Below are 21,601 nucleotides of genomic sequence, written 5' to 3'. Positions count from 1 at the left end.
GCATGTGAGCGTGAATGGTTGTTTGTCTCTATGTGGCCCTGCGATGAACTGGCGACTTGTCCAGGGTGTCCCCTGCCTTCGCCCTAAGACAGCTGGGATAGGCTCCAGCAGACCCCCGTGACCCTGAGCTCGGGACTAAGCGGGTATGGAAAATGAATGAATGAATGTATTTTTTCTCATGGCAGCAATTGCTCAGCAGGGGTCGCCATCCTACAGGGGAAATTTGGTGAGAAAATTATAAAGTATGATACAAGAAGGCAGATGGATCATTCTGTTTATAGCAACCAATCGCTTGTTATTATAATTATTATTTTTTTAAATAGATTTTTTTTTTTTTTTAAATAGGGGTGGATCAATGGCTGACATTGTTTCCCTCAGCAGAGAGTTTATGGGGTGGAGATTTCAACACAGTGTGGACAGATGGTCCCCAAAGCCACAGACAACTGAGGGAAACTGAAAAAGTATAGACATGGCGCAACAAGAACAGATCCCTCCAATCCCACATAGATTTTTGGTTCACTTCAGCTGAGCTAGGAAATAAGATAGACGTCATCCAAATAGAACCTACAATGCTGACAGATCACAAAACTATATCAATTCAATTCCATTTTGGATCTGACAGGCAGAGGGTGAATGTAGATTATTGGAAATTAAACAAAATGCTATTATTAGCCTGTGGAAAAAAGTGCCTGTTGAAATCAGATGGCTGCAAGAAAAAAAGAGGCAAACAATTTTTATTTAAATTTCATTTGTTTTGATGAGTTTTTTTTTATTTGAAATTAAATTTTAGTATTCAACTTTGCTTGTTCCATATTTAGGTTGAAGCAAAAAATGTTTGTGTCCATATAAAAAAGTTCACTGTTAAATCTGGAGATGGATTTTTAGAAAATAAATATCAATGTTGGCCCGCGACTTTGTCCAGCTTTTAAATTTAAATAAATTCGACAACGGGAAACAGTCAAAAACCTCTTGAACATCCGGGAATGCGCCTTTCGCTTCCACATCTACTGCGCATGCGCCACTCACATAGGGCAGGTACTCACATCGGGTTGTGACACGGATAACTGCTTGGCTTGGAGGGGAAGGTGTTAGTGTGGTACTGTATGGAAAAAACAATGACAGAGGATTGAAGATGATTGGATTTAACATCAGTCATCATCGCTACATAACTGAGCTGTTAAATAATAATTTTATTTACTTTAAATCCATTTGTTTACATTAGTTTTATCTGAATGCACAACTTTTTTAAAAAAAAAAAGATACAGTGCTTAATTTATGATTATATATATTGATAAAAGCTTAGCATACCGTCCATAAAAATATAAATAAAAGTGTGAGTATGCATTTTATTTATAAAGATGTGCTGAATATATTTGCAAATCTGCTTTATAAGTAATCAGCAGGATGTATAATTTAAAAAGAATAAATAAATAAAATTCCTGAGCGACACAGTGGTGTCGCCTCACAGCAACAAGGTCGTATAACTGATTTGTGCAGTTATGTTTATAACTGAACAAATGAGCTGTGAAAGGTTCGTTTGTGAAGATGTGGCCTGAAATTTGTGTGTGTTACCAAAGGCTCTTCAAAGAGCTGCCCAAAGCTTCCATAAAGAGAGCTGTGGTCATCTATCTGCTCTTTTATCTGTGGAAGCGCCAACTACAAAAAAAAACAAACTCGTTTATAATTACATTCAGTGATTTAAAATCACACATTCGACAAAGGAGGCATGGATTGAGGCAAACTGCCTCAACTAACTATGATACTATACCTAAACCCGCCAAAAGCTCCCGGGTCAAAAGTCCAGCCAACCCGTTTTTGAATATTTGACAACGGGTTTGGTGCATTAGCGGTATTGTTTAAATACATATTCATTCGTAATTCCAACGCACAGTCGTTTCACAGTGGTATGGCACGATTGAAACGAAGGGGCCGAGGGGAGGAGACTAGCGAGACCCTTTGATTCTCGGTCTGTGTCACGCCAGCCAATCAGAAGAGGGCGACCACACAGTCTACTTTGCATACTGCCTGTATAAATATAAGTCTCCCTCAGTCCACTGGTCACTGCATTATCGCATCACGATGCCTGAGCAAGCAAAGTCCGCGCCCAAGAAGGGCTCCAAGAAAGCCGTGACCAAGACCGCCGGCAAAGGCGGCAAGAAGAGGAGAGCGCGCAGAAAGGAGAGCTACGCCATCTACGTGTACAAGGTGCTCAAGCAGGTGCACCCCGACACCGGCATCTCTTCCAAGGCGATGAGCATCATGAACTCGTTCGTCAACGACATCTTCGAGCGCATCGGCGGCGAAGCGTCTCGTCTGGCTCACTACAACAAGAAGTCCACCATCACCTCCAGGGAGATCCAGACCGCCGTCCGCCTGCTGCTGCCCGGAGAGCTGGCCAAGCATGCCGTGTCTGAGGGCACCAAGGCCGTCACCAAGTACACCAGCTCCAAGTAAACAGGCTGTTGTCTCCACAACCCAAAGGCTCTTTTAAGAGCCACCCACAGCTTCTCCAGAGTGACGTTCCTGCTCTTGAATCAAAACATTGTCAATACATGTTAAGTTGCTTGTTACCCACCCCCCCGGCCCCCTCCCATCTCCTCACCATGCAACAATAAATTAAGCATACGTAGGTCAGGAGCCGTTTATCTAAATATTCAATGTCCATGAATACCATGGACTTGTGATCAACTCATGTTTTTCTTCTAAACCACATATGACCTACCTGGCACAAGGCCGTCACAAATGTTGATTCGATTCAACTCTGCTCCTTCGTACGACGCTGAAGTTGGTGCCATATTCGCCGCGGTACTTAGGTTTCGATTCCACCTTAAAAATATCCCGCAATTTGACCGCTAGATGGCTGTGCTTACATTTAAAATCCCAACACTGTTCATCATATAAAATTCAGCGACTCATGTCTATGAGGTGGAGCTCTACTATCACAATCGGTGCACATATTTCACGGGAAATCATTTTTGGCCTTTTGGAGGGACTCCAAAGTTGACAACTTTGCCACTGACATTCTGATATTTTTCATTCACATGTTGGCAACACAATTCCGCTTTCAATCAAAATAAAGCATTTACTTGACTTTATTGACTTTGCCATGGCCAAGAAAAGTGTGAACTAAGACATAATGCTGCAATTTCAGCCTTTTGAGTATTTTGGGCTTGTTTTGAGGGTGCTCGTAGAAATATTGCCTGAGCTGTATGTGCAAAATCTCTTATCATTACAAAAAAACCTGCATCATGCCAAAAAAAAAAAAAAAAAAAGATTTTAGGATTAAAATAAGACAATGATATTTATAATTAACGGATTCGCTTCAGAAAGGGGACATTGATATGTTTTCCAATGAAATTTACAATGATACCTCACATGTCCATTTCTACTGTGGAATCTGGTAGAAAAGCTCAGCACACCCGTCCACACAGGTACGTAGGAGGAGGTTGCTGACCTTGGATCTCCAAATAATAAGAGAGACTTCCGCACACCGTGTTGCACTTCACCAATTTAATGTGCAAACATTTTGGTCCATGGGACCTTTATCAAGCATGGAAAAAGTAACCGTGCTTTGACAATATATAATGCGATCGGTGTGCAGGATGACCAATCATGGATCTGGCAGACTTAATCACTGGATGACCATCACCTGTCTGAGAAGAATAGAAAGGATACATTAGAATGAAAAATACAGTGATGTCAATGGCAACGTTGTCAACTTTGGAGTCGAAAGGAATCGAAACCTAAGAAGCACTGCGGCGATGTGGGGCCAACTTCAGCGTTGTCTGCTTTGTGCTATAAACGACATCCTTGTGAAAAGGTGACCAAAACCATCACAGTGTGACTCACTCATTTCTTTCCTCATTCCCTTGACTACTTGCTCAGATACCACTGCGACTAATCGGACATCATGCTGTTAATCGCCAGCCACGACACAGTGCTTGGGATATACAAGAGGACCATTAGAGGGCTCCAAAGCGCTCGATCCTTATGGTGCTTTGTTCCTCATTTTCGATGTAGGGCAGAGCTAAATGAGGCAACGCGTTCAGCTGTCTTGTGGTTGGCATCAGCGCAGCTCCAGCACCCTGGACAGAGACAGCGGCTCAGCTGCTTTTTGGACGCCCCTGCAACCAATCACAGAGCGTCCTGCAGCCCTCGAGTTGCTCACCTGTCTACGGATCAACACATACGACAATCTCGTTTCTCACTTGTGTCCTCACGTTTGACAAACACCCACACACAAACGCGCGCATTTCTCGTTGCTACCCGGTAGGTGGCGTACAACGCCACGACAACATGGGGCTAAACAGCGCCTCCACGGAGAGCCCCGGGAGGGCAGCTCTTTGGTTGTTGCTTCCATCCACGTCCGTACACTGGCCTTATATAACGGCACATGGGCAGCGACGAATCACTTGCTTTGTGCGATCGCAACAGCAATCATGAGTGGTAGAGGCAAAGGAGGAAAGGGACTTGGAAAAGGTGGCGCCAAGCGTCACCGCAAGGTTCTCCGTGATAACATCCAGGGAATCACCAAGCCCGCCATCCGCCGTCTGGCTCGCCGCGGTGGAGTCAAGCGAATCTCCGGTCTCATCTATGAGGAGACTCGCGGTGTGCTCAAGGTCTTCCTGGAGAACGTCATCCGCGACGCCGTCACCTACACCGAGCACGCCAAGAGGAAGACCGTGACCGCCATGGATGTGGTGTATGCCCTCAAGAGGCAGGGTCGCACTCTCTACGGCTTCGGCGGTTAAACTCCTTCTTCTCACATCTAAAAACCAAAGGCTCTTCTAAGAGCCGCCAAAATCTTCATTAAAAGAGCTGTCGTCCTGACTCCAAGTCAAGCTGGGAACGATTGGCTTGGCCCTAATTCATCAAACCCAATTCACCAAGTCAAATAGCAGTGCTAGCACTCTGAAACAATCACCATGTGTCATCCTAACACAATGTAAAAGGTAGACAGTGCTGTCTGGTGTAATTTGTCATTACATTCTTGTAGTTACTTTATTATCCACAAAACCAAGTCAGAGCATTTTCTGCTCCACAATCTTTTCCTAACCAGCCTGGATTTCAGCAAACCTGCCGCCGACACATGTACAATGGCAATTTTTAATGTGCTTGTGAAATGAGTGTGGGTTACAATGAAAAGCAAAGATTGACAAGGACCGGCTTCAAATACAACTGCCTGTCTAGGCCACAGCTCATTTTAGCCAGCCAGTGTTCAACTAAAAGAAATTACAGTGACTCAAGAGTGTGTGTTAAACTAATGTATAAACAGAAATGAACACTGTACTGCAAGAGTAGTTGAATCTTTCTGATGGAAACGGGTGGCATTTGCTGCTGAAATGCAACGCCGTCTACACACCTTCACAGTGCAAACTATCCTACGCAGATCCTCGTGGTTGCTCTGACCTGGCCCTTCAAGGACATTCAAGCCATGCTCCTCCATGCAACTGTTTAATATCAACCCAGCAAACTTGTCCCAATGTCATGACTATTCCAATTAGCGTCACTGTAATGCGTTTAATATAAGAGCTGCAATACTAGAAATGTTGGCTAGATGGCACTGCAGCTTTGTGGCGGTGTTGTAGCTTTGTGGTGGTGTTACTGTGTTGTTGTGGAGACCGGAGAATAAAAGTGGCAAGTTGATCACCAGACACGGCGTCGTCCATCACACATATTACAATCATTATCGTTAATATCCCAATTATTCTTTTCCCACAATAATCAAGAAGGAATTTGTCTTTTGTAAAGTGTTGAGTGGCTCTTAAAAGAGCCGTTATGTTGACTAGGCAGGAGACACTCTAAGCCCTCTCTCCGCGGATGCGGCGAGCCAGCTGGATGTCTTTGGGCATGATGGTGACCCTCTTGGCGTGGATGGCGCACAGGTTGGTGTCCTCGAAGAGCCCCACGAGGTAAGCCTCGCTGGCCTCCTGCAGAGCCATGACGGCCGAGCTCTGGAAGCGCAGATCGGTCTTGAAATCCTGCGCGATCTCTCTGACGAGGCGCTGGAAGGGCAGCTTGCGGATGAGCAGCTCGGTGGACTTCTGGTAGCGACGGATCTCCCTGAGAGCCACGGTACCGGGCCTGTAACGGTGAGGCTTCTTCACTCCGCCGGTGGCCGGGGCGCTCTTGCGGGCAGCCTTGGTGGCCAGCTGCTTCCTGGGAGCTTTGCCTCCGGTGGACTTACGGGCGGTCTGCTTGGTTCTTGCCATTGTTTCAGCGCGAAACTTTCTTCAGAATCAAAGTGAGCCCATGACGACAGGATCGCTCCTCTTAAACGCTCCGAACGGCTGCAGCGCTGTGACGTAGCGGTAGCTTCCCGGCTGCTGATTGGATCGGCCACCTTGCACCGCCTCGCCTCCGCCGCGGGGCGGGCGACAAACGGTCCGACGCTCTGCCTCCTATTGGCGGAGAGGTGAGCGTGGCAGTCCAGCAAAATTCGAAAACGGCCCGCGTCCGGCAGGCTTCTCCTGATTGGTCAGGCACGAGGCGCCCCTGCTGCTCTGACATATAACTAGACTTTGCCCGTCAGCTCGTCACATTTTCTCTGCGATCTCCCGAGAAAGTTTAGCTATCATGAGTGGAAGAGGCAAAACCGGCGGCAAGGCCAGAGCAAAGGCCAAGACCCGCTCCTCCAGAGCCGGGCTGCAGTTCCCGGTGGGCAGAGTCCACAGGCTGCTGCGCAAAGGCAACTACGCCCAGCGAGTGGGCGCCGGTGCCCCGGTCTACCTGGCCGCCGTGCTCGAGTACCTGACCGCTGAGATCCTCGAGTTGGCCGGCAACGCTGCCCGCGACAACAAGAAGACTCGCATCATCCCGCGTCACCTGCAGCTGGCGGTGCGCAACGACGAGGAGCTCAACAAGCTGCTGGGCGGCGTCACCATCGCTCAGGGCGGTGTGCTGCCCAACATCCAGGCCGTTCTCCTGCCCAAGAAGACCGAGAAGCCCGCCAAGGCCAAGTAAATGCCTCCATCTGCTACTCGACCACCAACTACAAAACGGTTCTTCTAAGAGCCACACACTCCTTCTGTACAGAGCTCCTTTCATCACGTTGCAACCCTCCTCAAAATTACTTTTACGGTCACAATTCTCTTCTCCTGTCAACATTACTTTTGCTGGCTCTCAAACTTCGTCATAACTGGGCTCCTCTCACAACGCAGCTATGGCAACGCCTTGTAAATCTATCATATTACTATTATACTATTATAATATGCAAAGTCTTGCAAAGTTTTGTCCGGACATCATGTATGTGTGTATGTGTGTGTGTATGTATGTGTATATGTATATGTATATATATGTATGTGTATATATATATATATGTATATGTGTATATGTATGTATATGTATATATATGTATGTGTATATGTATATATATGTATATATATGTATGTGTATATGTATATATATGTGTGTATATATATATATGTGTATATGTATATATATGTGTGTGTATATGTATATATATGTATATATATGTGTATATATGTATATATATATATGTATATATGTATATTTGATGTGTATATATATATATATATATTACTATTATACTATTATAATATGCAAAGTTTTGTCCGGAAAGGGTACTTGCACATCAAAACAAACACTGTGCTGAAAAAATCATTACCCCTTGTAATAAGTTGCACCGGCAAAAAAATGAAAGTAAAGCACTGCAGCTACTTTTGTTGTGCTAAAACTAACTGTACCAAATAAGCTGCATAATGTGGCTTCTATATACAATTATAACGGTTACATTTTTATACAATTCCTAAATTGCAGGTTTTTTTTTTTTAATAGCACATCAAGTTTTGTTTTTTTTTTCCTATAGCTTACCCACACTGGCCGTTGCCCAAAGAAGAAAGAGATTAATGCTGAACATCACCTGGAAAGATAAGATATGGACGCAAGTGATGGACATCATCGGAATGGTGCACAACATGGCAGGACATTTGACATCGATATCACAATATCGACCCCAAAAAATATTGATTATCATATCGAATTTGAAGAATACGTTATGGCCCATCACAAGTATTGATAGTGTGTCGGTATTGTGCTGTGCAGTCCATTTACGACAACACCTGATGGATCGCATTATGGATCGTCAGGGTGTTTTTTTCTTCTATCTTATTTTAAATCTTAATAGAAGTGTAAAATACATTTGATTCAATAAAGTCAATAAAACTAAAAGTGTGTCATAATGTGAAAATCAAAGTGAAAGTGTGAATGTAATGTTTAGAACGCCCGCTCACAAGACAGAGGACACCGGAGTACATACAAACTGTTGATACAGCTGGAAGAGTATTAGCTTATTAGCTGGCGTAAGATCAAAATGGTGCCACACGGCGGACACCTTCCTCTTCTTTTAGGCTTCAAAGTGATGATGCATTTCTTTATTTTGTTGCGGACACGTCCCGTTGACAGATGCATTTCCTTATCGACACAGCTTGACATTGCAGCGACGGGCGATACGGCGCCTGTACCGGTCACGTGACTTAATTAAAGCGATACACGCACCAAAACGGGGTATCGCTCTATGACCTATGATCAATGGGCCCTTCTCTATCATTCACATCACTGCTTCCCCTGTTCATATAATGGTGATGTGATGTGTACTTTAAAATTGGTTGAACACAGTATTTACATTGGCTGCACTGTTATATATTCACAAACATGGAATGAAGTCTTCAAAAAGACGTGTGTGGCTCTTAGAAGAGCCTTTGGTTGCATGAGAGCAAAAAATATAAGCAGTTTACTTCTTCTTGGCTGCTGCCTTTTTGGGGGCTGCTGCCTTCTTGGCTTTGGGCTTGACCACCTTCTTGGCGGGGGACTTCTTGGCTGCTGGCGCCTTCTTGGCCGGCTTCTTGGGGCTCTTGGTGGTCTTTTTGGGGCTCTTGGCTGCCGCTGCCTTCTTGGGAGTTGCTGCTTTCTTGGGCTTCTTGGGAGACTTCTTGGCTGCGGGCTTCTTGGCCGCCGCGGCCGCCTTGGGCTTCTTAGCAGCGGCTTTCTTGGCTGCGGGCTTCTTGGCTTTAGCGGGCGACTTCTTGACCGCAGCGGGCTTCTTCTTCTTGGGCTCGGCGGCAGTCTTGGCCAGCTTGAAGGAGCCCGAAGCGCCGGTGCCCTTGGTCTGGATCAGGGTTCCCTTGACGACCAGAGCCTTGATGGCGATCTTGACGCGGGTCTTGTTCTTCTCCACGTCGTAGCCTCCGGCGGCCAGATGCTTCTTCAGGGCTGCGGTAGAAACGCCTTTGCGCTCCGTGGACGCGGTCACAGCCTTGACGATGAGTTCCTGCACGCTGGGGCCGCTCCTCGACGGCTTCGACGCCGACTTCTTCTTGGCCGCTTTGGCCGGAGCGGCGGCGGCTGCTGGAGCGGGAGCGACTTCTGCCATGGTTTCTAGTTTGCGAGGATACACTGAGCTGAACACAGAGACAACAATGACCGAATCCCACCAGGAAGCGGCACTTAAACACACCATGAGAACCGTAGAGAGTCAATCCAGGCCGCTGCCTCTCCGGCGCTCTTGACGCAGCGGCACTTTGTGTTTTCTCCTCCGGATAAAACCGTCAAAAACCAAATATTGGAGCAGTGATGAATACCGACTGTCACATGAGCCGACAGCGGACGTGTCCACCTTTATTTCAAAGTGGTGTTGAGCTTCGTTGCGGCCCGTATTTTATTCACATACCCTCCAAACATCACGGACTCACCGCTGCGAGCAGCACAAAGTAGCGACTCTTGACACTTTTTTATCTGATAAAACATTGACATTTTTTACAGATGTTTGTCGAAAGTAGTTTTCGTGCTAGCAGACATGTTTGTGCAGACAACGAAGATAAAAATAACAACGTGGTAATTATAGGTTGATAATTAATGGAAGTTTTGTGGCGGCAGCAAACACAGCGGTCATGGCAGGGCTCCACGGTCAGTCTAAGCTCTTTGCAAAGCTGCCGAAAACATTTATGTTGCTCGTCACGCATTCAACTGATATAATATACTAATATAACTCAACTAATATAATATAATAAAATGGGTTTAAGTTTGGAATACATTTTAAAACAATAAAGTGAATAAATACCGAAGTGTAAGCTGCAGATTACTATGTTGCTTTGTGATCGAATAGCCTCCTCCAGCAGGACAGCATACAAAACCTGTTCAGATATATAAATATATAAAAAAATAAATGATTTCAATTGATTAGATTTCAATTGTTTAAAATATGTACTTGGTGGTACTTTTTAAACTAATATTTAGAATTAAATACATGTTGAAATGAACCTTTATTTATAAAACACTAAATCACATCAATTGACCAGACCCCGTCTCAGAAGGGCAGTCATCTTCTTTGACCGGTTAGAGTGAAAAGGAAATACAAAAAATAAAGAGATCAAATTAGAGATAGTAGAGTCAGAGTGGCGGAAAGGCCAGTGAACGTCAAAGTATTAAAAAAAAAAAAAAAAAAAAAAAAAAAAAAAAAAAAAAAAAAAAACTAATAGTAATTCCTTGTATACATGTTAAAACAGTGGTGTTGCTGGTGTGCATCATTAAAGGAAAACTCTTTTCAAAAGAACACATTAAAAGAACGACCTCTGTCAAAAAGCACAGGGTTAAAAATTGAGTTTACCTCAACTTTTATCAGTAGAATAAAGGTTTTGACCCAACTTGATAATAACAAGGCCTTCCTTGTGCCACCGTTATGTGCAATTACTATTCTGTTAAATGTTACACAGCAGCTTCTGTGTTTGCTGCTTTATTGATGCCACCGATACCCCGTCAAACAAATCTTGAAAAAAAAAACATTTTGACCAGAAAAATCATCCATGTGTTAATTTAATCACAAGACATTGCCCACATTAATTTCTTTGTCACCGCACTTCCAGTCACCCAGCTGATATAATACCAGAGTTTAAAATGGCTAAATGGCTGTTACTTTTCTCCTTCCATTTGAACCACATCAATCTTCAAGGTCACCTGCTATTGAAAGTTTCATAGGAGACAAATGACTATGCAACATGTTATTAATTCTTAGCTTGCAAATCAAGTTTTTATTTTTACAGGATTGACTGCCGTGACTGAGGTTAAAAGAACTATATATATATACATATACACACACATATATATACATATACACATATATATATATACACACATATATATACATATACACATACATATATATACATATATATACATATACACATACATATATATACATATACATACATATACACATATACATATATATATATATACACATACATATATATACATATACATATACACATACATACACACACACATACACACATACATGATGTCCGGACAAAACTTTGCAAGACTTTGCATATTATAATAGTATAATAGTAATATGATAGATTTACAAGGCGTTGCCATAGCTGCGTTGTGAGAGGAGCCCAGTTATGACGAAGTTTGAGAGCCAGCAAAAGTAATGTTGACAGGAGAAGAGAATTGTGACCGTAAAAGTAATTTTGAGGAGGGTTGCAACGTGATGAAAGGAGCTCTGTACAGAAGGAGTGTGTGGCTCTTAGAAGAACCGTTTTGTAGTTGGTGGTCGAGTAGCAGATGGAGGCATTTACTTGGCCTTGGCGGGCTTCTCGGTCTTCTTGGGCAGGAGAACGGCCTGGATGTTGGGCAGCACACCGCCCTGAGCGATGGTGACGCCGCCCAGCAGCTTGTTGAGCTCCTCGTCGTTGCGCACCGCCAGCTGCAGGTGACGCGGGATGATGCGAGTCTTCTTGTTGTCGCGGGCAGCGTTGCCGGCCAACTCGAGGATCTCAGCGGTCAGGTACTCGAGCACGGCGGCCAGGTAGACCGGGGCACCGGCGCCCACTCGCTGGGCGTAGTTGCCTTTGCGCAGCAGCCTGTGGACTCTGCCCACCGGGAACTGCAGCCCGGCTCTGGAGGAGCGGGTCTTGGCCTTTGCTCTGGCCTTGCCGCCGGTTTTGCCTCTTCCACTCATGATAGCTAAACTTTCTCGGGAGATCGCAGAGAAAATGTGACGAGCTGACGGGCAAAGTCTAGTTATATGTCAGAGCAGCAGGGGCGCCTCGTGCCTGACCAATCAGGAGAAGCCTGCCGGACGCGGGCCGTTTTCGAATTTTGCTGGACTGCCACGCTCACCTCTCCGCCAATAGGAGGCAGAGCGTCGGACCGTTTGTCGCCCGCCCCGCGGCGGAGGCGAGGCGGTGCAAGGTGGCCGATCCAATCAGCAGCCGGGAAGCTACCGCTACGTCACAGCGCTGCAGCCGTTCGGAGCGTTTAAGAGGAGCGATCCTGTCGTCATGGGCTCACTTTGATTCTGAAGAAAGTTTCGCGCTGAAACAATGGCAAGAACCAAGCAGACCGCCCGTAAGTCCACCGGAGGCAAAGCTCCCAGGAAGCAGCTGGCCACCAAGGCTGCCCGCAAGAGCGCCCCGGCCACCGGCGGAGTGAAGAAGCCTCACCGTTACAGGCCCGGTACCGTGGCTCTCAGGGAGATCCGTCGCTACCAGAAGTCCACCGAGCTGCTCATCCGCAAGCTGCCCTTCCAGCGCCTCGTCAGAGAGATCGCGCAGGATTTCAAGACCGATCTGCGCTTCCAGAGCTCGGCCGTCATGGCTCTGCAGGAGGCCAGCGAGGCTTACCTCGTGGGGCTCTTCGAGGACACCAACCTGTGCGCCATCCACGCCAAGAGGGTCACCATCATGCCCAAAGACATCCAGCTGGCTCGCCGCATCCGCGGAGAGAGGGCTTAGAGTGTCTCCTGCCTAGTCAACATAACGGCTCTTTTAAGAGCCACTCAACACTTTACAAAAGACAAATTCCTTCTTGATTATTGTGGGAAAAGAATAATTGGGATATTAACGATAATGATTGTAATATGTGTGATGGACGACGCCGTGTCTGGTGATCAACTTGCCACTTTTATTCTCCGGTCTCCACAACAACACAGTAACACCACCACAAAGCTACAACACCGCCACAAAGCTGCAGTGCCATCTAGCCAACATTTCTAGTATTGCAGCTCTTATATTAAACGCATTACAGTGACGCTAATTGGAATAGTCATGACATTGGGACAAGTTTGCTGGGTTGATATTAAACAGTTGCATGGAGGAGCATGGCTTGAATGTCCTTGAAGGGCCAGGTCAGAGCAACCACGAGGATCTGCGTAGGATAGTTTGCACTGTGAAGGTGTGTAGACGGCGTTGCATTTCAGCAGCAAATGCCACCCGTTTCCATCAGAAAGATTCAACTACTCTTGCAGTACAGTGTTCATTTCTGTTTATACATTAGTTTAACACACACTCTTGAGTCACTGTAATTTCTTTTAGTTGAACACTGGCTGGCTAAAATGAGCTGTGGCCTAGACAGGCAGTTGTATTTGAAGCCGGTCCTTGTCAATCTTTGCTTTTCATTGTAACCCACACTCATTTCACAAGCACATTAAAAATTGCCATTGTACATGTGTCGGCGGCAGGTTTGCTGAAATCCAGGCTGGTTAGGAAAAGATTGTGGAGCAGAAAATGCTCTGACTTGGTTTTGTGGATAATAAAGTAACTACAAGAATGTAATGACAAATTACACCAGACAGCACTGTCTACCTTTTACATTGTGTTAGGATGACACATGGTGATTGTTTCAGAGTGCTAGCACTGCTATTTGACTTGGTGAATTGGGTTTGATGAATTAGGGCCAAGCCAATCGTTCCCAGCTTGACTTGGAGTCAGGACGACAGCTCTTTTAATGAAGATTTTGGCGGCTCTTAGAAGAGCCTTTGGTTTTTAGATGTGAGAAGAAGGAGTTTAACCGCCGAAGCCGTAGAGAGTGCGACCCTGCCTCTTGAGGGCATACACCACATCCATGGCGGTCACGGTCTTCCTCTTGGCGTGCTCGGTGTAGGTGACGGCGTCGCGGATGACGTTCTCCAGGAAGACCTTGAGCACACCGCGAGTCTCCTCATAGATGAGACCGGAGATTCGCTTGACTCCACCGCGGCGAGCCAGACGGCGGATGGCGGGCTTGGTGATTCCCTGGATGTTATCACGGAGAACCTTGCGGTGACGCTTGGCGCCACCTTTTCCAAGTCCCTTTCCTCCTTTGCCTCTACCACTCATGATTGCTGTTGCGATCGCACAAAGCAAGTGATTCGTCGCTGCCCATGTGCCGTTATATAAGGCCAGTGTACGGACGTGGATGGAAGCAACAACCAAAGAGCTGCCCTCCCGGGGCTCTCCGTGGAGGCGCTGTTTAGCCCCATGTTGTCGTGGCGTTGTACGCCACCTACCGGGTAGCAACGAGAAATGCGCGCGTTTGTGTGTGGGTGTTTGTCAAACGTGAGGACACAAGTGAGAAACGAGATTGTCGTATGTGTTGATCCGTAGACAGGTGAGCAACTCGAGGGCTGCAGGACGCTCTGTGATTGGTTGCAGGGGCGTCCAAAAAGCAGCTGAGCCGCTGTCTCTGTCCAGGGTGCTGGAGCTGCGCTGATGCCAACCACAAGACAGCTGAACGCGTTGCCTCATTTAGCTCTGCCCTACATCGAAAATGAGGAACAAAGCACCATAAGGATCGAGCGCTTTGGAGCCCTCTAATGGTCCTCTTGTATATCCCAAGCACTGTGTCGTGGCTGGCGATTAACAGCATGATGTCCGATTAGTCGCAGTGGTATCTGAGCAAGTAGTCAAGGGAATGAGGAAAGAAATGAGTGAGTCACACTGTGATGGTTTTGGTCACCTTTTCACAAGGATGTCGTTTATAGCACAAAGCAGACAACGCTGAAGTTGGCCCCACATCGCCGCAGTGCTTCTTAGGTTTCGATTCCTTTCGACTCCAAAGTTGACAACGTTGCCATTGACATCACTGTATTTTTCATTCTAATGTATCCTTTCTATTCTTCTCAGACAGGTGATGGTCATCCAGTGATTAAGTCTGCCAGATCCATGATTGGTCATCCTGCACACCGATCGCATTATATATTGTCAAAGCACGGTTACTTTTTCCATGCTTGATAAAGGTCCCATGGACCAAAATGTTTGCACATTAAATTGGTGAAGTGCAACACGGTGTGCGGAAGTCTCTCTTATTATTTGGAGATCCAAGGTCAGCAACCTCCTCCTACGTACCTGTGTGGACGGGTGTGCTGAGCTTTTCTACCAGATTCCACAGTAGAAATGGACATGTGAGGTATCATTGTAAATTTCATTGGAAAACATATCAATGTCCCCTTTCTGAAGCGAATCCGTTAATTATAAATATCATTGTCTTATTTTAATCCTAAAATCTTTTTTTTTTTTTTTTTTTGGCATGATGCAGGTTTTTTTGTAATGATAAGAGATTTTGCACATACAGCTCAGGCAATATTTCTACGAGCACCCTCAAAACAAGCCCAAAATACTCAAAAGGCTGAAATTGCAGCATTATGTCTTAGTTCACACTTTTCTTGGCCATGGCAAAGTCAATAAAGTCAAGTAAATGCTTTATTTTGATTGAAAGCGGAATTGTGTTGCCAACATGTGAATGAAAAATATCAGAATGTCAGTGGCAAAGTTGTCAACTTCAGCGTCGTACAAAGGAGCAGAGTTGAATCAACATTTGTGACGGCCTTGTGCCGGGTAGGTCATATGTGGTTTGTAAGACAAAACATGAGTTGATTTTAATGGCAAGTCCATGGTATTCATGTCCATTGAATATGGGGGGGTGGGGGTAAAAAGCACGTTGACATGTATTGACAATGTTTTGATACAAGAGCAGGAACGTCACTCTGGAGAAGCTGTGGGTGGCTCTTAAAAGAGCCTTTGGGTTGTGGAGACAACAGCCTGTTTACTTGGAGCTGGTGTACTTGGTGACGGCCTTGGTGCCCTCAGACACGGCATGCTTGGCCAGCTCTCCGGGCAGCAGCAGGCGGACGGCGGTCTGGATCTCCCTGGAGGTGATGGTGGACTTCTTGTTGTAGTGAGCCAGACGAGACGCTTCGCCGCCGATGCGCTCGAAGATGTCGTTGACGAACGAGTTCATGATGCTCATGGCCTTGGAGGAGATGCCGGTGTCGGGGTGCACCTGCTTGAGCACCTTGTACACGTAGATGGCGTAGCTCTCCTTTCTGCGCGCTCTCCTCTTCTTGCCGCCTTTGCCGGCGGTCTTGGTCACGGCTTTCTTGGAGCCCTTCTTGGGCGCGGACTTTGCTTGCTCAGGCATCTTGATGCGATAATGTAGTCACCAGTGGACTGTGGGAGACTTACACTTATACAGGCAGTATGCAAAGTAGACTGTGTGGTCGCCCCCTTCTGATTGGCTGGCGTGACACAGACCGAGAATCAAAGGGTCTCGCTAGTCTCCTCCCCTCGGCCCCTTCGTTTCAATCGTGCCATACCACTGTGCAACGATTGTGCATTGGAATTACGAATGAATATGTATTTAAACAATACCACTAATGCACCAAACCCGTTGTCAAATATTCAAATACGGGTTGGCTGGACTTTTGACCCGGGAGCTTTTGGCGGGTTTAGGTATAGTATCATAGTTAGTTGAGGCAGTTTGCCTCAATCCATGCCTCCTTTGTCGAATGTGTGATTTTAAATCACTGAATGTAATTATAAACTTTTTTTTTTGGCGCTTCCACAGATAAAAGGGCAGATAGAGGACCACAGCTCTCTTTATGGAAGCTTCGGGCAGCTCTTTGAAGCGCTTTTGATAACACACACAAATTTCAGGCCACATTTTCACAAACAAACCTTTCACAGCTCATTTGTTCAGTTATAAACATAACTGCACAAATCAGTTATATGACCTTGTTGCTGAAGGCGACACCACTGTGTCGTTCAGGAATTTTATTCATTTATTCTTTTTAAATTATACATCCTCCTGATTACTTATAAAGCAGATTTGCAAATATATTCAGCACATCTTTATAAATAAAATGCAAACTCACACTTTTATTTCTATTTTTATGGACAGTTTTTTTTTTTAAAGTTGTGCATTCAGATAAAACTAATGTAAACAAATGGATTTAACGTAACTAAAATTATTATTTAACAGCTCAGTAATGTAGCTTTTCTTTTTTACTTTTCAAGATTGGTTGACTTTTCAAACTTTGCTTTAGGTATTTGCACCTCTATGATGTTAACAAATCCAATCATGTTCAATCCTCTTCACACGCTCATTTCGTTTGATTTTGTTACTCTCTCCCACCACATGAGGGCATGCTCAAACAACATTTGGACTGCACTTTCGATTTTCAAGCAAACTTGGTATTTATTCAGGTTTCCCCACAAAAACAGACATGAGCCAAAGCACCACACTACCCCCTTCCCCTCCAAGCCAAGAATAGTATCATTATTTAAAGCCATACAGCTGCAGATTCATTTTTTCCCCAATAAAAGAACATCTGTCATTTCAATTTTCACATCACTTAAACTAAACTAGATTTTATTTTGTGTGTGTCTCACTACTTCAGGCGACATGCAGATTTGGTTTCTTCAAACATGATGACAGAAGAATCAAAACAGAGATTTCACCCTGATGTCACACAACTCAGCTGAAGATTCATTCCCTACCGAAAGCGCAGCATGCAGTGGCTGAGTGAAGGTGGTCTGGACTGTGTGGATGAGTTCCATGGTTCCACACACGGCGTAGAAGGACAGGAGACCTTTGCTGTGGTCCAGGTACACCCCCACTCTGGAGTACACAGGTGCGTAGAGACGAGTGTTTTTGGCATTGTGACGGAAAATATATCCATCACTGAAAGGGGATAAACACCAGGCCTTGTCAGTGAATGTATAAGTACGGTTATCTCCTTCTGACTTTGGTGTTCTGCTGATGTCCCAGTAGGTCACTACTACACCAATATAATGACTACGACCTCCTAACTGCAGCTCCCAGTAACATTGTCCAGTCAGGCTCTCTTTACTCAGGACCAGGCTGTTGTCAATGAATCTGTCTGGATGGTCAGGGTAAGGCTGTTCTTCATTCACATATGTCACTTTTCTCTTGTCTTCAGATAATAACAGATGTCTGTTTGCCGTGTTTGGATCCAGAGTGACTGCGTGCCAATGCTTGAGGAAGTCCTCCCTGCTACTGAGCTCTGGTTCAAAAACATCAATGTTGCACACTCTTCTTGAGATGTCCACCTGCGTCTCCATCAGAAATTCCTGCATTTTATCTCTGAGCTCCGACACAGCTCCTGTAACCTCCTCAAAGTGTCCCACTGGACGGATCGTCAGTCTTGGGGTGTCAAAATCTACCTGCCAGAGAACTCTACTATAGGAGGCGCTCTTCATGGTAAACTTATAGAGATCCCGTGTGCGTGAGATCCTCTCTAGCCAAGCATCTCTCCTCTTCAGCTCAATGATCTTCTGCTCCAGCTTCCTCTGGAGCTCTTTTACTCGACTCACTTCTGCTTCCTGCCTGGATCTGACCTGTTGCTGCACCTCACAGCGTCTTTTCTCCAGCAGGTGAATCATCTGGGTGAAGATGTCCTCACTGTTCTTCACTGCTTTATCAGCAGAATCGTCGATGACCTTCATCTCCTTTTGAAGCACAAGTCTTCCTCTCTGTCATGAATTAACTGCTGAATTTGCTTCCTACTCCGCTCCTGACCTCCTGACAGATCCTTCATCAACTCATCATGGGAAGTGCACATGTAGTACTCTTGGAGCTCCTGGGTGGGTACCACCAGCTTGTGTCTCTGAAATGCTGAGGACTGATGATGAGGCTGGAGGTGAGAGTTACAGTAGGAGGCCCGGCAGTCCAGACAGGACTTGAGGGCCTTCAGTTTCCTCCCAGTGCAGACATCACAGGCCACATCTTCAACTCTAGCATAGCAGTGATCCGCAGGAGCAGCCTGGTGTTTAGTCTTCTCCAGGGCCTCCACCAAAGCTGCTAGCATGGTGCTCTTCTCCAACACAGGCCTCGGTTTAAAAGTCCTGCTACACTGAGGGCAGCTGTAGATTCTCCTCTCCTCCTCTGCATCCCAGTGGTCTTGAATACACTCACTGCAGTAGCTGTGTCCACAGAGAGTCGTCACGGGAGCTTTCAAAAGATCCAGACAGAGGCAACAAGAGAAGGTGTTCCACTCCAGCTTCACTTTCTGCGCCATTTCGCTTCTCTGGGAGCGACCGAGCCGTTTCAAAAGATGCCGTCTATGCGTGTTCATGGATGAGTACGGCGCTCTCAGATGCGGAAATACTTCGAACTGAGGGTGAGGGAATATTCAATCCGGGCTGTGATTGGCTGCGTGGATAAAGCGCTTTTTCCCCACAGAGTGCGGTTCGGGAACACGTCCGCACTGCAGTCTGAAGTGACGTCTAAAAGAATGAGTCGACAATCGCGACGCTGTTTAAAGTGTGCACTGAACTAAATACGTTCGTGGGATTCCGTCTGCAGTCGGATCGTCTGCGAATTTCAAGATTCCTCTTCAGAGAGAAAAAAAAGCCTCTCTCGGTCACCAAGAGTCATAAAAATAGCAGAGGGTCTCCGCAGATCGTGTCTCTGTGCAGAATTAGTGCGGGTGCAGAATCGTTCCGGGTGGAAGTGACTGCCGATACGGCAACTCCATTGTGACATACCTTTACATCGCAGTCGAACGTGATATACGGATAGGTCGCGGTACATTTACGTCCTAATAGTTGCCGTATGTGACGTAATTAGCAGTCGCCTCTGTCCGGTGGGCGACTGCCAACGACGTCACATACGGCAATTCCATTAGGACAAACTACATCGGTTGATTAAGCTTTTTTTTCTGTCAACCACTGGCGTATTTTATTGTACTTTGTATTAATGTTGTATACACGAAATTCTCTCTCTCTGTATAGATATACATACAAGGTAACTCAATATACAGTTACTAATGTATGTATTCAACATACAATCTAAATATCACCCGCGGAATACAGTTTTGACCGTGATCCATCCAAATAGTACGCCCGGAACGATTCTGCACCCGGACTAATTCTGTACCTACACCACCAGAAGCTTGTTTTCATTTCATGTTCAGTTGCTGCACTTGTCTATCAAGGTTCCTCATATCGGCGATCAGGTTCAACCAACAATTTCAACTGGTTTGATTATGATTATTGACTGAATAGATCGTAATTGCGATAGAAGCGAGTTCGTATTTGTGCACGACTTCACACTGTTTAGAAAAACAGTTCAGGTCACAATGTACTAGCACAAAAGCAGGAACGTCACTCTGGAGAAGCTGTGGGTGGCTCTTAAAAGAGCCTTTTGGTTATGGACACAACAGTCTGTTTACTTGGAGCTGGTGTACTTGGTGACGGCCTTGGTGCCCTCAGACACAGCGTGCTTGGCCAGCTCTCCGGGCAGCAGCAGGCGGACGGCGGTCTGGATCTCCCTGGAGGTGATGGTGGACTTCTTGTTGTAGTGAGCCAGACGAGACGCTTCGCCGCCGATGCGCTCGAAGATGTCGTTGACGAACGAGTTCATGATGCTCATGGCCTTGGAGGAGATGCCGGTGTCGGGGTGCACCTGCTTGAGCACCTTGTACACGTAGATGGCGTAGCTCTCCTTTCTGCGCGCTCTCCTCTTCTTGCCGCCTTTGCCGGCGGTCTTGGTCACGGCTTTCTTGGAGCCCTTCTTGGGCGCGGACTTTGCTTGTTCAGGCATTCTGCAAGTAGTAGAGTGTCGAGTGACGCAGCCGTAAGTCTGCCTTTAAACAGTCTATATGCAAAGCAGGCTGTGTGGTCGCCCTCTTCTGATTGGCTGGCCTGTCTCCTGATGGAAAGTGGGTCTTGTTTGTCGTGAAGCCCTCTGCCCTTTTGTTAAAACTGCCTGTTAGGTCAATTAATAAATAAATATTATAAGTCAGTCTTTACCGGTTGCCAATTACACATTTACTGTTTTGTTACTACTGCCAGTGGGTTTTAAACCTCTCCTTTTAATTAATATTATTCTTTTGCTTTCAGATCAAACTTTGTTTTCAGTTACAAATGACGTCGCGTCGAATTGTAGGTTCGTCGTTGATGTCATCTTTGCTCGGCTCCGCTCTCTGCTCATCCAGCAGAGGTGGTGGTGTGTCGTCTATTATAAATGGACTTGGAAAGAACACACACACACACACACAGCACCTCACAGCCCGCGAGACAACCGGGGGAAAAATAAGGAAACGAGCATTTGTTGTTGTTGTTGTTTTTAAGCTATTATAAACTGTTTATTGTTCGAGCTTTACTAACCGGGAACTGACTTGAGTTTTTTTTAAAAAAACAAACAAAAATTTTTTTCCTTCGAGCCGGATTTGAACCAGCGACCTAAGGATTTCAGCATCAAAGCCTCTACAGTCCTCCGCTCTACCAACTGAGCTATCGAAGGGGATACAAATAATGCGTCGATACAGCGATTATAAACGTTGTATAAACAGATTGACTTGTATTAATTTCGATTTCTGCCATGGATTTAAACCAATCGATTAGTTGATGTGTTGTTTATATATATATGTATATATATATATATATATATATATATATATATATATATATATATATATATATAAAGAAAAAAAACTTAAGCATACAATGTTTATCTTTATTAATTTTATCCAAAAACAAATGACTGAAATCAAGTATTTTGTTTTTTTTTCCCTCAACCC

At 45.5% G+C, this 21,601-nt stretch overlaps 10 protein-coding genes, 1 non-coding gene and 1 pseudogene across 11 annotated transcripts; 4 read left to right on the top strand and 8 right to left on the bottom strand.

Moving 5' to 3' along the window:
* Nucleotides 1-2,056: 2,056 nt before the first annotated feature.
* LOC142903248 (histone H2B-like) lies at nucleotides 2,057-2,499 on the top strand. The gene has a single exon (XM_076048786.1). It carries the CDS (start codon nucleotides 2,080-2,082, stop codon nucleotides 2,452-2,454), a length of 375 nt encoding a protein of 124 aa, XP_075904901.1. The 5' UTR covers nucleotides 2,057-2,079; the 3' UTR covers nucleotides 2,455-2,499.
* A 1,500-nt stretch (nucleotides 2,500-3,999) lies between these two features.
* Nucleotides 4,000-4,911, top strand: LOC142903329 (histone H4). The gene has a single exon (XM_076048894.1). The coding sequence runs from the start codon at nucleotides 4,440-4,442 to the stop codon at nucleotides 4,749-4,751; it is 312 nt and encodes a 103-aa protein (XP_075905009.1). The 5' UTR covers nucleotides 4,000-4,439; the 3' UTR covers nucleotides 4,752-4,911.
* A 720-nt stretch (nucleotides 4,912-5,631) lies between these two features.
* On the bottom strand, nucleotides 5,632-6,229 carry LOC142903361 (histone H3). Its single transcript, XM_076048932.1, has one exon. The coding sequence runs from the start codon at nucleotides 6,210-6,212 to the stop codon at nucleotides 5,802-5,804; it is 411 nt and encodes a 136-aa protein (XP_075905047.1). The 5' UTR covers nucleotides 6,213-6,229; the 3' UTR covers nucleotides 5,632-5,801.
* Nucleotides 6,230-6,434: 205 nt separating this feature from the next.
* Nucleotides 6,435-7,107, top strand: LOC142903362 (histone H2A). Its single transcript, XM_076048934.1, has one exon. The coding sequence runs from the start codon at nucleotides 6,577-6,579 to the stop codon at nucleotides 6,961-6,963; it is 387 nt and encodes a 128-aa protein (XP_075905049.1). The 5' UTR covers nucleotides 6,435-6,576; the 3' UTR covers nucleotides 6,964-7,107.
* Nucleotides 7,108-8,639: 1,532 nt separating this feature from the next.
* On the bottom strand, nucleotides 8,640-9,423 carry LOC142903343 (histone H1-like). The gene has a single exon (XM_076048910.1). The coding sequence runs from the start codon at nucleotides 9,389-9,391 to the stop codon at nucleotides 8,753-8,755; it is 639 nt and encodes a 212-aa protein (XP_075905025.1). The 5' UTR covers nucleotides 9,392-9,423; the 3' UTR covers nucleotides 8,640-8,752.
* Nucleotides 9,424-11,450: 2,027 nt separating this feature from the next.
* LOC142903344 (histone H2A) lies at nucleotides 11,451-12,114 on the bottom strand. Its single transcript, XM_076048911.1, has one exon. The coding sequence runs from the start codon at nucleotides 11,978-11,980 to the stop codon at nucleotides 11,594-11,596; it is 387 nt and encodes a 128-aa protein (XP_075905026.1). The 5' UTR covers nucleotides 11,981-12,114; the 3' UTR covers nucleotides 11,451-11,593.
* A 217-nt stretch (nucleotides 12,115-12,331) lies between these two features.
* On the top strand, nucleotides 12,332-12,919 carry LOC142903345 (histone H3). Its single transcript, XM_076048912.1, has one exon. It carries the CDS (start codon nucleotides 12,345-12,347, stop codon nucleotides 12,753-12,755), a length of 411 nt encoding a protein of 136 aa, XP_075905027.1. The 5' UTR covers nucleotides 12,332-12,344; the 3' UTR covers nucleotides 12,756-12,919.
* Nucleotides 12,920-13,645: 726 nt separating this feature from the next.
* On the bottom strand, nucleotides 13,646-14,577 carry LOC142903326 (histone H4). Its single transcript, XM_076048892.1, has one exon. The coding sequence runs from the start codon at nucleotides 14,115-14,117 to the stop codon at nucleotides 13,806-13,808; it is 312 nt and encodes a 103-aa protein (XP_075905007.1). The 5' UTR covers nucleotides 14,118-14,577; the 3' UTR covers nucleotides 13,646-13,805.
* A 1,200-nt stretch (nucleotides 14,578-15,777) lies between these two features.
* LOC142903291 (histone H2B-like) lies at nucleotides 15,778-16,212 on the bottom strand. Its single transcript, XM_076048842.1, has one exon. The coding sequence runs from the start codon at nucleotides 16,195-16,197 to the stop codon at nucleotides 15,823-15,825; it is 375 nt and encodes a 124-aa protein (XP_075904957.1). The 5' UTR covers nucleotides 16,198-16,212; the 3' UTR covers nucleotides 15,778-15,822.
* A 1,160-nt stretch (nucleotides 16,213-17,372) lies between these two features.
* LOC142903359 (tripartite motif-containing protein 16-like) lies at nucleotides 17,373-19,505 on the bottom strand (annotated as a pseudogene).
* A 544-nt stretch (nucleotides 19,506-20,049) lies between these two features.
* Nucleotides 20,050-20,709, bottom strand: LOC142903371 (histone H2B-like). Its single transcript, XM_076048943.1, has one exon. It carries the CDS (start codon nucleotides 20,620-20,622, stop codon nucleotides 20,248-20,250), a length of 375 nt encoding a protein of 124 aa, XP_075905058.1. The 5' UTR covers nucleotides 20,623-20,709; the 3' UTR covers nucleotides 20,050-20,247.
* A 526-nt stretch (nucleotides 20,710-21,235) lies between these two features.
* trnay-gua (transfer RNA tyrosine (anticodon GUA)) lies at nucleotides 21,236-21,324 on the bottom strand. The gene is given in 2 exon segments: nucleotides 21,236-21,271; nucleotides 21,288-21,324. It is a non-coding gene; the product is annotated as a tRNA-Tyr (tRNA).
* Nucleotides 21,325-21,601: the final 277 nt, after the last annotated feature.

The sequence above is a fragment of the Nelusetta ayraudi genome, unplaced genomic scaffold (genome assembly GCF_046127955.1).
Source record: "Nelusetta ayraudi isolate G7.1 ecotype Tasmania unplaced genomic scaffold, CSIRO-AGI_Nayr_v1 ptg000109l, whole genome shotgun sequence".
Classification (NCBI taxonomy): Eukaryota; Metazoa; Chordata; class Actinopteri; order Tetraodontiformes; family Monacanthidae; genus Nelusetta; species Nelusetta ayraudi.
Note: the sequence above shows the minus strand (reverse complement) of the source record. Positions and strands in the feature narration are given on the sequence as shown.

Coding starts and splice junctions, on each gene's coding strand:
- LOC142903248 (XM_076048786.1), top strand. CDS start 2,080: ATGCCTGAGCAAGCAAAGTCCGCGCCCAAGAAGGGCTCCAAGAAAGCC.
- LOC142903329 (XM_076048894.1), top strand. CDS start 4,440: ATGAGTGGTAGAGGCAAAGGAGGAAAGGGACTTGGAAAAGGTGGCGCC.
- LOC142903361 (XM_076048932.1), bottom strand. CDS start 6,212: ATGGCAAGAACCAAGCAGACCGCCCGTAAGTCCACCGGAGGCAAAGCT.
- LOC142903362 (XM_076048934.1), top strand. CDS start 6,577: ATGAGTGGAAGAGGCAAAACCGGCGGCAAGGCCAGAGCAAAGGCCAAG.
- LOC142903343 (XM_076048910.1), bottom strand. CDS start 9,391: ATGGCAGAAGTCGCTCCCGCTCCAGCAGCCGCCGCCGCTCCGGCCAAA.
- LOC142903344 (XM_076048911.1), bottom strand. CDS start 11,980: ATGAGTGGAAGAGGCAAAACCGGCGGCAAGGCCAGAGCAAAGGCCAAG.
- LOC142903345 (XM_076048912.1), top strand. CDS start 12,345: ATGGCAAGAACCAAGCAGACCGCCCGTAAGTCCACCGGAGGCAAAGCT.
- LOC142903326 (XM_076048892.1), bottom strand. CDS start 14,117: ATGAGTGGTAGAGGCAAAGGAGGAAAGGGACTTGGAAAAGGTGGCGCC.
- LOC142903291 (XM_076048842.1), bottom strand. CDS start 16,197: ATGCCTGAGCAAGCAAAGTCCGCGCCCAAGAAGGGCTCCAAGAAAGCC.
- LOC142903371 (XM_076048943.1), bottom strand. CDS start 20,622: ATGCCTGAACAAGCAAAGTCCGCGCCCAAGAAGGGCTCCAAGAAAGCC.